Source organism: Heptranchias perlo, chromosome 14 (genome assembly GCF_035084215.1).
Source record: "Heptranchias perlo isolate sHepPer1 chromosome 14, sHepPer1.hap1, whole genome shotgun sequence".
Classification (NCBI taxonomy): Eukaryota; Metazoa; Chordata; class Chondrichthyes; order Hexanchiformes; family Hexanchidae; genus Heptranchias; species Heptranchias perlo.
The window spans coordinates 57315683-57330869 of record NC_090338.1 but is presented as its reverse complement, the minus strand read 5'-3'; the positions used below and the strand labels follow the sequence as shown (position 1 = coordinate 57330869).

Genomic DNA, 15187 nt, shown 5'->3' with positions numbered 1-15187 from the left:
TACCCGTTGACTAGTGTACTACAAGAGTTGAGATGCACACAAATGCTGTTTTACTTTCCCAAATGAAGGTGTGAAGACAACGTTGTTCATGCACATGGTGGGTGTATTTGGACAGCAACATTGCAACACACTTAACAGCTCACAGACTTGTGCGATTTTAGTTCCTGAATGAGAGCTTTTCAACTCAATACTTTATCTGTTGTTAAAACTCAACAATAAATGTCTTCTGCAACCAAATGTTTTGGAAAAAAAATCAGGTATTGGAGCAATGTTCTATGCTTGAGGTACCGACTGTGTTGGGATTAACCAAATGGCAGATGGTTGAAGGACCACTCATTAGTGGAACTTGTGTGGGTTCAGTTCAGCTGTTGTTGTCAAGTGTTTTCTCAGGGGAGGCAGAACTTTCCATCCACTGAAATGCATTTGGTATCAATCTGTTGAAATTGAGAAAGATTTCTGTGTTGATATTCATCAGTTCTAGTGAGAGGTGGTAGAGAAAATGATGACAGTGAGGGCAAGGGAGAAGAGATACATGGGGGGGGGGGCAACAGGTGGTTCACCCACCTTATTCATCTAATGAATTTTTTGTGGATAAGCTGATTGTGCTGTTATTAACATGCATAGTAGTTGTAGGTTTCAATTAATTTTCGTATAGGAGATTGATAAGCTACCAAAAAAGACAAGAAGGGCCCAGGTTATGTCGGCTCAGTTTACATGGTAGTTATTTTTCCGGAAACTTACTAAGTTCCAGTGTGTACCTTGTTTATGTATGAAACCTCCATTAATGCCATCCTGAATTTTGTGGAATGTCGTCTTGTAGCACAGCCAACCAACATCAATTTTCTCTTGCCTGACCTAAATCAGTTTCACAGTGAACAGATGATTACATTCAGTTTATTTGTACTGTATTTCTCTTCATTCCTGTGCCTAATGTTGTTCCATGTGTGCAAGAGCAACATTTGGGGATTCCCAATTCCATTATGCACCAGGGTGCATAATGGAGCTTTCATTATACCATATTGTGACTTATCTTACAGAGTGCTAAAATGACTTTATTCTTTAGGGACTTAATGTCACAAGATTGCTATTTTTTTCTGTGATAATGGTTGCTGTAATGAGGTGAGTGCAGCATGGAGCTGGTGTGCATCTGCAGGGCAGTAGAAATGGGCAGACAAAAGTTTTTCACGTTTTGTATTCTCAGAACAGTAAACTTAATGAGTGATGGAATCTCCTGCCAAATCAACGGATGAGTCAACAGTAAATGTTGAACAGCTGTGGCAAAGATTAAATCATTGCAATTACTGGTGTGATCTAGGTTGGATTAAGAAATTACCTTCATTGATTTTGAAAGTGCATCATGTGATGCGCAATTTTGGGATACAGTATGTTGTTTCAGCAGTAATTCACAGCGGATAAATGATTTTTGATTCAACTATATACCATCATATCTCGCACTGATCTTATAAGCAGTTTAGTACCTCGGGAAAATCCCAAACGGATGTGTAGCAAACTGGGCGCCCAAGATCTTAGGAGCCCCAAGTTGATGAGATTTCTTTATGGTTGATTTAATAGAATGATATTTCTATTGCTGCATACTTTTGGGCAGTTGACAGTCTTTTGTAAGTTAGGTTGAATAGAGGGAGAGGCTCCCTGGAGTGCACCAGTGTTTATAGGATGTCCCCACACAGAGAAGTGGAAAGCCACTGATGTATAGTACATTGACTAAGATGGTTGCTCAACCTCAGATGAATGTTATGACATATTAAGGTAAATCGAAGACTTCTCTGAGAAATGGAACCAAATTGTTGATACTCCTTTATTCAAGGATCCTCTGTTACGCAAACTACCTCTTCTTTATACTGTGTTTACAGAAGTGTTCTCCACCCCCCCCACTTCAGTTGTGAAGTACCAGTAATCATCACTACTGACCCGTCGGTAGTCATGGCCGGGTTATGGCTATGTTGAAAGTTGCTAGCAGCTTGTAGGAAATTACAGTAATTTTATATCTCCCATGTTTTAAGTTGTGTATTCCATGTGCAGGAGATAAACATGCAGTCCTGGGCCATGGATCTCACTAGATGTATGAAAATGTGTGTTTTATAAACATTGTATGTTATACAGGCAGGGAACAGAGGTATGTAAAATACAACTCTACAAATGTGTATGTATATATGTAGAAAATATTTCCATCAGTTTGAACTTGTGAACTGAAATCTATTTATAGAATTAAATAAGCAAAGCATCCTGTTGCTAATAGGGCTCAAAGGACTACAGGTCTACCAGGCTGAACACCCAGTACACTTAACAGTACTGTGGGATGAGACAGACTACTGTGCTAAACTGAGCTCAGTACACTTAGTATTTCAGCAGTGGATAATGAATGTACACGTGTTTCATACTGCTCCCACACGCAAAAGGAAAGTTTTTGCGCAAGTGTTTTCACAGACCCTGCACCAGAGACTAATGCAAGACATTTTTTATATGTTGGCTCAAAGGACTGTTTGCAAGTCCATTGCCATAGTCATTTTGATTAATTAGTCATTAGCTAGTAAAATGTTCTAGCCAGAACAGAATTTTATCAACGAGTTATTAATTACTAGCTGGTTTATGCTACATACATACAGGATGCCGTGCAGGTCCCAGTGTATATTAATATAGGGGGTGGAGCTTAATGTTGCATGCAAACTATCAAAGTCATATGTGTTCACAGTTGGGTACGTGAGTTGTGTAAGTGTCTCATTGGGATCTGTGGTTTTTTTTATTTTCTCTTCTCTTTTCTTTCTCTTCCTTCCCACCCCATTTTTTTCCCCAGGTCACCCGAAGGTGCTAACTCTTGCTAGGTTACTGTTCTGTTGGTACCAGTAGACCTCTGGTGCCTAGTTTAAGTGGCCACACTTAGAAACTTAGACAGCGTTGGTGAACTATTCAACCATGGTAGACACCATGGCGGAGTTCAAATCATCTGGTGTCCATGCAGATGCATTTTCCAGGAGTGTTACTGGATAGCAATTGAGATTTCATATTTTTCTTATCCCTCTCCCCCACCAAAACCAAAGCCCAGGTCGGTGAGGTGAACGTTAGCACTCAACTGCTACCCTAATTGAGACTATGAATTGAAAGCCTGTTTTTTTTTACTTTGGTGCTTTGCTGGGAGATGCCTTCACCCACCTGAGAAAATGGAGGATAAAATGAGCTTTTATGGATTATTTTGAAATGTAAGTTGCATGAAAAGTAACTGGGACACATCTGGATTCAGGTACTTGGTATTCATAATCCCACTTTTAAGGCAGATTAAATTGGAAAGTATACTGTGAAGGCACATGGGATGGTGCAAATTAAACGTAAACCACATAGAGCTAGGTAGATAATGTTAATACCTCAAGGTAAACTGTTAAATAGAGGCTTGGAGTAAATATAAAGGTGTAAGTATAAAAGTAACGAGGTAACAATTTGGTGTGCAATTTATCATGCTCAGTCTATAAGGCTAGCTAGTGGGGGTTATGGGTATTTTTTTTGACAAAGTTGGGGGAGAATATTCTTTATCTAATCTGTTAACTGATGGTGTTTGCTGCCCAGGCAAAAATTATTCAGCAGCGCTGGTATCCTACACCATATATTCATCAGCTAGATATTGCACAGCTTTTTAATACCGTTACTCCTCCTCCCCCTGGTGGAAACCTTCCCACACACTTTCAATTTGTCTCTTTATTCCCATTGAACAAATACTGACGAGAGTTCCTCAGGCGTCCAAGATGCTCAGCTCTCAACAAAATCAAGTTTTTCACTGTTTGGCTAAGTGCTTGTTGATTTGCCATTACTGCCCGCTCAGCTGCCCTTAGATTATTGCTCCAATTAGCATTGCAAGTGATCATTTCACTAAAGGTTAAAGAGACACCACACAACAATGGGTTATTGCTAATAGTCCTGTGCTACACCTTTCTCAAACTGTTGGATATGTTCACTCAGTCTGATCAGTGCACAATCACCTTGGTACAAAGCTTTAAAAAGAGCAGATATATTTTTTAGGTAAACTTATCAGCAGCATCTCAAATAGTTTCACTTTTGTCCCTCCCCCCAACTTGGGGGAAAAAAATTAGAAGCATCATCCCAGTTATTGGCTCGACATTTACATAGTAAAAAAAATATGGCCCTAAAATATAGGGCTGTTATGAAGGAAGCAATTTAATATAATTTGCAAAGAATAAGGGCAATTAATCCCACACAGCTTTATGAAAGGTGAATCATGCCCAATACATTTAATGGCGTTCTTTCAATAGATGAGTCATTGGATGGAAGTAATGTGACTAGTTTGCAATTACATTACTACCAGGAAGCAGTTGATGAGCAGAAACTTGTGGCTAAAGTGAAAACAATGAGGAAACTTTAAATTGGATAACGAACTAGTTAGATGGGAAGCTTAGGATAGTTTTTGTTCATAGTTCTAATGAGACAGCAGTCATAGGAACAGGAATAGGCTGTTCAGCTCCTGGAGCGTGTTCCACCATTTAATCAGATCATTAAATCTATTTACATGCCTATGATCCATATCCCTTGCTATCCTTACCTAACAAAAAAATCTATCAATCTCAGTCTTGAAAATTTCAATTGTCCCAGCATCCATGACCTTTTAGGGGAGAGAGTTCCACATTTCCACTACCCTTTGTGTGGCAAAAGTGCTAACTGATTTCACTCCTGAATGGCCTAGTTCTAATTTTAAGATTGTGCCCTCCTTGTTCTGGATTCCCCCATCAGAGCAAATACTTTCTCTGTATCTACCCAATCAAATCCTTTTGTCATTTTAAACACTTTGATTAGATCACCCCTCAACCTTCTAAACTGACTGGTGAAGTCCCTCAGCAATTGGTTCTGAGGCTCGTGATATTCATTGTTGATATCCTCATGAATGTCATTAAAGTAAAATGCTTCTGGGTGATACCAAGATATGAGGAAGTAATTAGGCAGAAGAATGACAAATGACATTTAATATTGAGAAATATATGGTAATACGTATTGGTGCTAAACATTTTAAGAGGAAGTGTATTATCATTAGATAATCTGGAACAGGAGCAAGTTTCAGGTGTGCCAGTTGACTGAACATTTGCAGTGTTGTATTACAGTGATTACTGAGGGAACTAGGATGTTAGTGTATAAATAGCTCTGCAGAATACAAGTCCAAGTAAATGACAGTGATGCAATATGGCACAAAGTATTGGTGAAACAGCACTTGAAGTGTTGCCTAGTCACTGCAGTTTTGAAACACATACTGGTGGGAGGACTGCCACTGCATTGTGACAGTTGACATAGCAAAATTGAATGGGAGATGTTGATATAGCAGTTTAGAATGGGGATTATTGACACACAAATGTGACCAAGAATTGTGACAACAGGAAGTAAAGAAATGCGAGCCCTATGTGCGATATTTAATAGGTGAATATAGGTTATTTAACTTTTTTTCCCCTTTTTTAATCATTGTGTGGTGGTTACACTGACTGCAGTGATGTGGGAGCTTTTTTCTACCAGCCAAATGTAGTGCATATAATGCATACAGTTCTTTTAAAGATAACTTCCTATAATGTTCAATAACAAAAAGTTTTTAAACTCTCTGATTACATCTGGTTATTTAATTTCAGCCATCCTTTACTGTCCACCAGCCGGCAAAGGACTGTTGTTTGTTGTGCCATCATGAACGTAAAGACTGGGGAACTCAACAGAATGGGATTGTGGATCTAAAGAAGTTGGTACATTCAGTGCCCACATTGACACATGGCCTGCTGGAGCACATGCCACTCTGGATATGTCAGACCTGTCAAAGAAGAGTTGAGGAAGAGGAGCAACGGTCCATCCTAGAACAGACTCTAATGGTAAAAATTAACTTTCTTATTGCTGTCTGTGTCAACCTAAAAATATTTGTAGTTTTATACAGGAAGTAAAGGGAGAGGTTTATGTTCTATTTAATATTGTTGCAATTAGAATTTAATTTTTCTTGCTTGAATTCTGGAATATACCTGTGAATGTCTTGAATTTCTCTTCCTCTGGGTCATTCAATTGTAGGATTAGCTGGCAAAGTCAGTGAAATGTTAGTATTTGTCATGTCTGTAGTTGTTGTCATCTTAAATGTTGCCGTGCTTGTTAGCTTGTGTGCATGCCACAGAACTTGCATGAGGTTACAGGGTGCTAATATGTTGAATACAGTGATGCCTAACTTCTGCTGTGATAGGGAATGTTACTATCTTTTCACAGCAGTAATGGATGGTAAAGTGAGTCAATGTTCCTTGCACCACTCTAACCCAAAGTAATTGTCTTTGTTGAGGTGGCAGCAATTTGGCATTGTATATTTTTTAAAACTTTGTGTACAGACATTTGCAGTGAACTGTAATTAAAACAATGTGCAAAGCTCAATGTAATTGGATTATGCAAATCATTTTTCTGTAGTTTCCTTCACTATCTTTTGATGGAGAGTGCCAATGTAAATGATTTTGCTATTTATCACTTGGCTCGAAATTAGCCTTTCTAAAGCACTCAAAGAATTTATAAATTGCTTTCGACTAGGAAATACCGTTATGTGCTGCTTTGGGGAAAGGGGAGGAGAAGGGGTGTGTGGGAGTTCCAAACTTGTCAAGTACTCTGAAGGGCAGACTGTTGTATATGAATTGGTGTAGTGAAGTTCAAAATGAAATCTCATTACTTATTGCTTCTGCAGAATGAATATGTTTTAAAATTTTATTTTATGGTGAAATTTGAGATCATAATAAGGGAATAAAATATGTTTCTATTTTTTCCAGTGTCAGCCTCAAGCACTCCCAGGTCAAGTACACCATGAGATGTAAGCACTGTAAAGCTCCCTCTCCTGTGCCCTTAATGCACTTTACACCTCCCTCCCTCCATCAGGGCAGAACACAGTAGTGCACCAGAGTGACATTTCCATTTCTTACAGCTGCTGTTACCTCTCAAATTATTCATCACCTTGGAAGTTGTGGCCTAATCCATGGTTGCCAGAATGGCATGGCTATTTCACTGATGACCTTGTGCCATTGTTGTGCACCTTGGAAACGTTGCTCCTGACTACTTTGCTGAATCATCTGTCATTGCCTTGACATCTGCAAAACCTTTGTCAGAGTGTGGCTTCATGCAGTTTTAAACTAGTTATTGTATAGCTTCCCACAAAACTGTGTTTATTGGTATCCAGTTTCCTGCCCAAATAGTTCTATCTGTGGTGCAGTTGATGGTGCATCATTTAGCCCCTCCCCCATTAATACAAGAGTTCTATGGGGCTCTGTACTTTTTCTACTCTATTATTAGTTACTAGCTCCACTCACCATCCATCCCTGTTCATACTTCTGATTCTACTCCACATTTGTCAGTGTCTTACAGATTGTACTCCCTCTTGTGCTTACAACTTACATTGGTGTTGCGCCCCATGACTAAAACAGTAGATCTCCTCCATACCATTTGGGGCAATAAAGTTATATGTTTTCCCAGTTCTAACAAAGATATGGTTTCTTTATGTCTCTTGTAAGTGAAATCAACAGCTGCCACCTCTTTTCTTGGTCTCCATCCTTAGTCCTCCTTTATCTATCCATATTCTTGGTCTCGCCATCTAATCTGACTTGAAATGTAACTCTTCTGTTGCTAAAATGACCTCATAAACTTGGCTCTCTCTTTTATGCCAAATGCTTTTCCCCTCAATAACTCTTAACTCTGCAGTCTAAGTTTGTCCAAGACTTGAATACCACTCTTGTAGCTTCCTCTGACTTTCTCTTCCCCCTCCATCTTCTCTTTCTCTCCCTTCCCCTATCAACACTACTGTGGTCAGTGCTTTGAAATTTTGTTTCTTGGCGTTTCTAAGCTGCAGTGACACTGTCCTATACATGGTTCCCTCCCTACATCTTCACTGTGTCGAAATCAGGGCTCATTGCAAAAGTATTTTTTGTTCCCCATGTTATCAATCTCTATTTCCCATCTTACCCTGTCTACCGTTTTACTCTTTTTGCTTGCCGTTGTCCAGTGAAGGCTGCCAATCGTTTAGTAATAACCACTATTAATAGGCTTACTTTCCATTCTGAATTCTGAATATCTTTACGATAATCTTGCAGTGCTTGTTGATGAAACAAACCTTTTTAATATTAACATATACAGAAAATGCTGGTAATACAAAGCAGATCAGTCAGTTTAAAGGGAGTGTTAATATTTTGGTATATACCCTTCACCGGAACTTTAAAAAAAAAGTTTTATATTCTGTATGATGTTTATAAAGACCTGTCAACTTGTTGGTTTTCTTCTGCCATCTGCTGTCTTGCATGAGAAGTATCTTCTTTTGTGTGCTGCAGTCTATTGTCTTAGTTAACGCTGTGAATTGGCTGCATATAGTGACACCACAATTCCCGGCCAGAATGGAGATGATTGACTGGGGAATTCCCCAATCATGCCTGCTGTAAGTGACTGGCATTGATTTTACGCACATAATTTGTATGTAACTATCCTCCACTCACTGCATTTTGCTGGAGAAATTACCCTGCTTTTATTCGGAGACGTCGCTGCAGTTTTGGTCATGAGTTCTGTTTGCTGTAGTTCGTAGAGACTCTTTTTAAATAGACTCTAAACTGTTTTCTGTAGTCGCTATTTAAATAGGCTCTGTTTGCTGAGTAAATAGACTTTGTTTACTGTAAAATAGACTGTTTACTGTGAGTCCTGTCATAAGTCCCGCCCAGCCTCCAACTCATTGGCTGACAAGAGTTGTCACTAAACACTCTGGTGTGAATTTAGGAGATTCTCTTGCACAGCAGTTAATTGAAGCTCACAAGAAACTGTGGTGCTTGCATGTCAATTGTTGCTACGATATAGCATTAAACTTGGAAAGAAAGAACTTGCATTTATATAACATCTATCACAACCTCAGAATGTCGCAAAGTGCTTCACAGCCAATAAATTACTTTTTGTTTGAAATGTGGTCACTGATGCAATATCGGGAAACATGATAGCCAATTTGCGCACTGCAAGGTCCCACAAACAGCAGTGAGATAAAATATATACCAATTAAACTGTTCAGTGGTTTTGGTTGAGGAATAAATGTTGGCCAGGACATTTAATTCCATTTGAGAGAATAGTCGAGACCTCTGTTTAACATCTCATCTGAATGATGGCACCTCCGACCGTGCAGCACTCCCTCAGTATTGCACTAAACTGTTAGGCCAGATTATGTGCTCAGGTCCTAGAATAGGGCTTGAACGCACGACTTTCTGTCTCATGCAACAATGCTACCAATGAGTCACAGCTGACATCTTGAATAAAATTGCTAAAATGATAGAAAATTATCCAAGAAGTCACATATTAAAACATTGATTAAGATCCTGTTTTCTTTCTTCACTCGTTCAATTCAACATATAAGGTAGATAAGGTAGTCAACCCATCTCAAAAAAACTAAAGGGCTGCTTTCTAAATAAACTAAGATGACTAGTAATCTTAAAAAGACAAGTCTAAAGGCATTGTGTCTTAATGAGCGGAGCATTCGCAATAAGGTAGATGAATTAACAGCGCAGATAGATATTAACGGTAATGATATAGTTGCGATTACGGAGACATGGCTGCAGGGTGACCAAGGATGGGAACTGAACATCCAGGGGTATTCATTATTTAAGAAGGACAGGTAAAAAGGGAAAGGAGGTGGGGTAGTGTTGTTAGTAAAGGAGGAAATCAATGCAATAGTGAGGAAGGATATTGGCTCGGAAAATCATGGTGGAATCTCTATGGGTGGAGCTAAGAAACACCAAGGGGCAGAAAACGTTGTTGGAGGTTGTCTATAGGCCCCCAAACAGTAGTGGAGATGTAGGGGAGGGCATTAAACAGGAAATTAGAGATGGATGCAAAAAGGGTACAACTATAATCATGGGTGACTTTAATCTACATATAGATTGGTCAAACCAAATTAGCAATAATACTGTGGGGGAGGAATTCCTGGAGTGTGTACGTCATGGTTTTCTAGACCAATATGTTGAGGAACCAACGAGAGAACAGGCAATCCTAGACTGGGTATTGTGCAGTGAGAAAGGATTAATTAACAATCTTGTTGTGCGGGGTCCCTTAGGGAAGAGCGACCATAACATGATAGAATTCCTCATTAAGATGGAGAGTGAAGTAGTTGAATCCGAAACTAGGGTCCTGAATCTAAACAAAGGAAATTATGAAAGTATGAGGTGCGAGTTGGCTATGATAGATTGGGAAACTTTACTAAAAGGGATGACGGTAGATAGGCAATGGCTAATATTTAAAGAACATGTGCAGGAATTACAACAATTATTCATTCCTGTCTGGCGCAAAAATAAAACAGGAAAGGTGGCTCAACCGTGGCTTACAAAAGAAATTAGGGATAGTATTAGATCCAAAGAGGAGGCATATAAAATTGCCAGAAAAAGTGGCAAGCCTGAGGATTGGAAGCAGTTCAGAACTCAGCAAAGGAGGGCAAAGAGATTGATTAAGGGGGGAATATAGAGTATGAGAGTAAACTAGCAGGGAACATAAAAACTGACTTTAAAAGCTTCTATAAATATGTCAAGAGAAAAAGATTAGTGAAGACAAATGTAGGTCCCTTACAGTCAGAAATGGGGGAAATTATAATGGGGAACAAAGAAATGGCAGAACAATTAAACACATACTTTGGTTCTGTCTTCACAAAGGAGGACACAAATAGCCTGCCAGAAATGTTAGGGAAGCAAGGGTCCAGTGAGAGGGAGGAACTGAAGGAAACCAGTATTAGTAAAAAAAAACAGTGCTAGGGAAATTAAGGAGGCTAAAGGCTGACAAATCCACAGGGCCTGATAATCTACATCCCAGACTGCTAAAGGAAGTGGCCCTGGAAATAGTGGATGCATTGGTGATCATCTTCCAAAATTCTTTCGACTCTGGAACAGTTCCTACAGATTGGAGGGTGGCAAATGTAACCCCACTATTTAAAAAAGGAGGGAGAGAAAATACAGGGAATTACAGACCAGTTAGCCTAACATCAGTAGTGGGAAAAATGCTCGAGTATTATAAAGGATGTGATAACAGAACACTTGAACGGCAATAACGGGATTGGACAAAGTCAGCATGGGTTTATGAAAGGAAAATCATGCTTAAAAAATCTACTGGAGTTTTTTGAGGATGTAACTAGTAGAATAGATAGGGGAGAACCAGTGGATGTGGTGTATTTGATTTTCAGAAAGCCTTTGATAAGGTCCCACACAAGAGGTTAGTGTGCAAAATTAAAGCAGATGGGATTGGGGGGAATATACTGGCATGGATTGAGAATTGGTTGATAGACGGGAAACAGAGAGTAGGAATAAACGGGTCTTTTTCCGGGTGTCAGGCAGTGACTAGTGGGGTACCACAGGGATAAGTGCTTGGGCCCCAGCTATTCACAATATATATCAATGATTTGAATGAGGGAACTAGATGTAACATTTCCAAGTTTGCAGACAACACAAAGCTGGGGTGGAATGTGAGCTGTGAGGAGGATGCAAAGAGGTTCCAATGTGATTTAGACAAGTTGAGTGAGTGGGCAAGAAAATGGCAGATGCAGTATAACGTGGATAAATGTGAGGTTATCCACTTTGGTTGTAAAAACAGAAAGGCAGATTATTATCTGAATGGTGATAGCTTGGGAAAAGGGGAGGTGCAACGACATCTGGGTGTCCTTGTACACCAGTGGCTGAAAGCGAGCATTCAGGTGCAGCAAGCAGTTAGGAAGGCGAATGGTATGTTGGCCTTCATTGCAAGTGGATTTGAGTACAGGAGCAGGGATGTCTTACTGCAGTTACACAAGGCCTTGGTGAGACCACACCTGGAGTACTGTGTACAGTTTTGGTCTCCCTATCTGGGGAAGGATGTCCTTGCCTTGGAGGGAGTGCAACAAAGGTTTACCAGACTGATTCCTGGAATGGCTGGACTGATTTATGAGGAGAGATTGGGTCGACTAGGCCTATATTCACTAGAGTTTAGAAGAATGAGAGGTGACCTCATCGAAACATATAACATTCTAACAGGACTAGACAGACTAGATGCAGGGAGGATGTTCCTAATGGCTGGGGAGTCCAGAACCAGGGGTCACAGTCTCAGGATACAGGGTATGCCATTTAGAACCGAGATGAGGAGAAATTTCTTCACTCAGGGTGGGGTGAACCTGTGGAATTCTCTACCACAGAAGGCAGTGGAAGCCAAGTCATTAGATGTATTCAAGAAGGAGATAGATATATTTCTTAATGCTAAAGGGATCAAGGGATATGGGGAAGAAGCGGGAACAGGGTACTGAGTTAGGCGATCAGCCATGATCATTTTGAATGGCGGAGCAGACCCAAAGGGCCGAATGGCCTACTCTTGTTCCTATTTTCTATGTTTCTCCCTTTTAAGTAGATTAAGCCTGAACTTTCCCTTCGTGCACTATATAAAAAAAAAACTTAAACTGTCAACTTGTTGTTTTTCTTCTGCCATCTGCTGTGTTGCATGTGCAGTCACTTCTTAAGAGTGGTGCATTATTACATGCCTGGAAATCCTAAATGAATGGTTTTGAATCATTATTTGAAACCCCAGTGGTGTTCTTTATTGAGCCATTTCACCAACTGAGAGAAATGCTTCTTTACTACCAGCGGTGACTATTTCCTTTAGCTTTTTCCATTCAACCATAAACTTTGCCTTATGGGTTTTGGAATGTTTCTGGAAGGAGCCAAAACAAAAAAATACTAGTGTCTTACCCTTTGCCTGGACTGAAATGGCAAATGCACGGTTGGGAAAGAAACATATGAAGCACAGCGTGGGCAGAAAAATTATGGCACCTCGCAGGTGTTCCTTTTTATAGCTTAGGTGCAGAAGGAAAGGACCTAACAGAAAATTTGGTATGTCAGTTGCACCACTGTCATAGTCATAGCTGCAAATTTTATGCCAGCTGAAAACTTCATGCGACTAATTTGTAGTTTATGGGTTATGAAAACCTGTGCTGATGTGTGGCTAATGTTCTGGATTTTCCAGTATGCAGAGGGTGCTGTACCAGTTTTTTAAATTAACGGCCTTCAAAAAAGCTACTCCTAAGCATTAAACAAATGAGCACAATTGAAACACACTCTAAATTGGTAGAGAATTTGGCCAAACCTACTCAGCACTCAGTGAAAATATATAGATTAGAAGCAGGTATTGGTGCTTCACATTTGGGCTTAAATCCAGCAACTCCCTCGTGTGCTGGCTGCAAGGGCCCAATGTAAAAGGTTGACTGGCTTTAATCTGGGTCTGACCCAATGCTTAAAACTGCCCTAATTTTCACTAAAGTGGCAATCTTACATGACCCACAGGATGGTAGGTGTCAGAAACAGACATTGTCACAGTGGTGCAGTTGAACTTCGGATAGAGTAAAACAAGCCTTACTCTGCACCTAATTATATGGATACCTGATGTGGAAATGCTTGATGTTAACACTGGCTGTCCGAAATAGAATATTTCATTAAGGCAAAAAATGATGCTGGGAAATGACCACAAAATAAATAAAACCAAAGACTGGTCAATCTGGTTATTGATAATGCATAAGTGGGCAGCTGTAATGTTGCATTCTGGGTGTTATACCTCATAGCTCAACTGGTGCCGACTCTCAATCCAACAAATAAGGAAATGAGCAAGATATGAAGTTAAAAGTGTATGGCTGTTTGGCAGAGCTAGACCTATTATGTTGTAAGGAGTATTGGCTTTGTTGGTAGGGGATTGCCTAAAAGCTAACATAAAGGAAATTGCAGAACTATTTCAATGAAATGTAACGAAAAAGCAACAAATAGCTGGCAATTACAATTGACTTGTTTAGACAAGTAAGAGGCAGCCAGAAATCACAAAATATGAGATTTCGGTATCCTGGAGTTAATGAGGACAGTGTTATGGTGCAGTTGAAAGTACAAGTGATGAGGTCATATTTACTGGTGCTTAATACACAAAGAAAGAAGTAAAAAAACAAATAGCAAACAGATACAGATGCCAAAGCTGGAAAAGGGAAGGGGGTACATCTAGACCAACGGCATAGGTATTTCTTTCATTAATGAACTTGATTTCCTGACATCGCTGACTTCTAACCAACATGCAGCTCCAGACCACTGACCCATTAGCTTTGGATTGCTGATCCTCAATCTGCTTTTCGACCACTGATTGTCCACCCTCATTTTCTACTCTGCTCCTCTCTCTGCAGCACCCCCTGCAGCTGTTTCTCCCCCCCCCCCCCCCCCCCCCACCACCCCCATCATCTTTTCTGTCTCCTCAGACAAACTGCAGTTGACCCCACTTTCATGTTGCCCTTCAAAATATCTGTTCTCTCGCTTATCAGCCCCAAGTCGTCCACAAACTTGTTGCAGAGGAGCATATCGACATCCGAGGACTTAACGGAGACCTGGCTTACTGACAGTTCTTTCTGCCTCAATGAGGCTGCAATCTCCCACATTTCTTGTTATACCATATTCATCACCCAAACTACAGAGGCAATAGCATAGCTATCATCTCCCAATCCCACCTTGGTCTATCCTATTTTTCTTTTTCATAGAATCATTCAGCACAGAAGGAGGCCATTTGGCCCATCGTGCCAGGGCCAGCTTTTTGAAAGATTTATCCATTTAGTCTCACTCCTCTGCTCTTTCCCCATAGCCCTGCAAATTTTTCAGTTTCTAGTATTTATTCAATTCCCTATTGAATCTGTTTCCATCACCATTTCAGGCAGTGCATTCTAGATCATAACAACTCACTGCGTTAAAAAAAAATCTCCTTATTTCCCCTCTGGTTCTTTTGCCAATTACCTTAAATCTGTGTCCTCTGGTTACCAACCCGCCTGCCAGTGGAAACAGTTTCTCCTTATGTACTCTATCAAAACCCCTCCAAAATCTTGAACACCTCTATTAAATCTCCCCGTAACCTTCTCTAGTCTAAGGAGAACAACCCCAGCTTCTCCAGTCTCTCCACATAACCGAAGTCCCTCATCCCTGGTACCATTCTAGTTAAATCTGTTTTGCACCCCCTCTAAGACCATGACATCCTTCCTAAAATGAGGTGCCCAGAATTCGACACAATGCTCTAGCTGAGGCCTAATCAGTGATTTATAAAGGTTTAGCATAACTTCCTTGCTTCAGTACTGTATGCCTCTGTTTATGAAGCTAAGGATCCTACATGCTTTTTTAAAAGCCGTATCAACTTGTCCTGC

At 40.1% G+C, this 15187-nt stretch overlaps 1 protein-coding gene across 2 annotated transcripts in view; it reads left to right on the top strand.

Moving 5' to 3' along the window:
- fam193b (family with sequence similarity 193 member B) overlaps window positions 1–15187 on the top strand; it is a 64929-nt gene that overhangs the window by 12570 nt on the left and 37172 nt on the right. For both annotated transcript variants that reach the window (XM_067996457.1, XM_067996456.1), the window contains exon 2: window positions 5631–5861. In XM_067996457.1, coding sequence (XP_067852558.1) covers window positions 5631–5861 — 231 coding nt within the window. The remainder of the gene's footprint in view (window positions 1–5630; window positions 5862–15187) is intronic.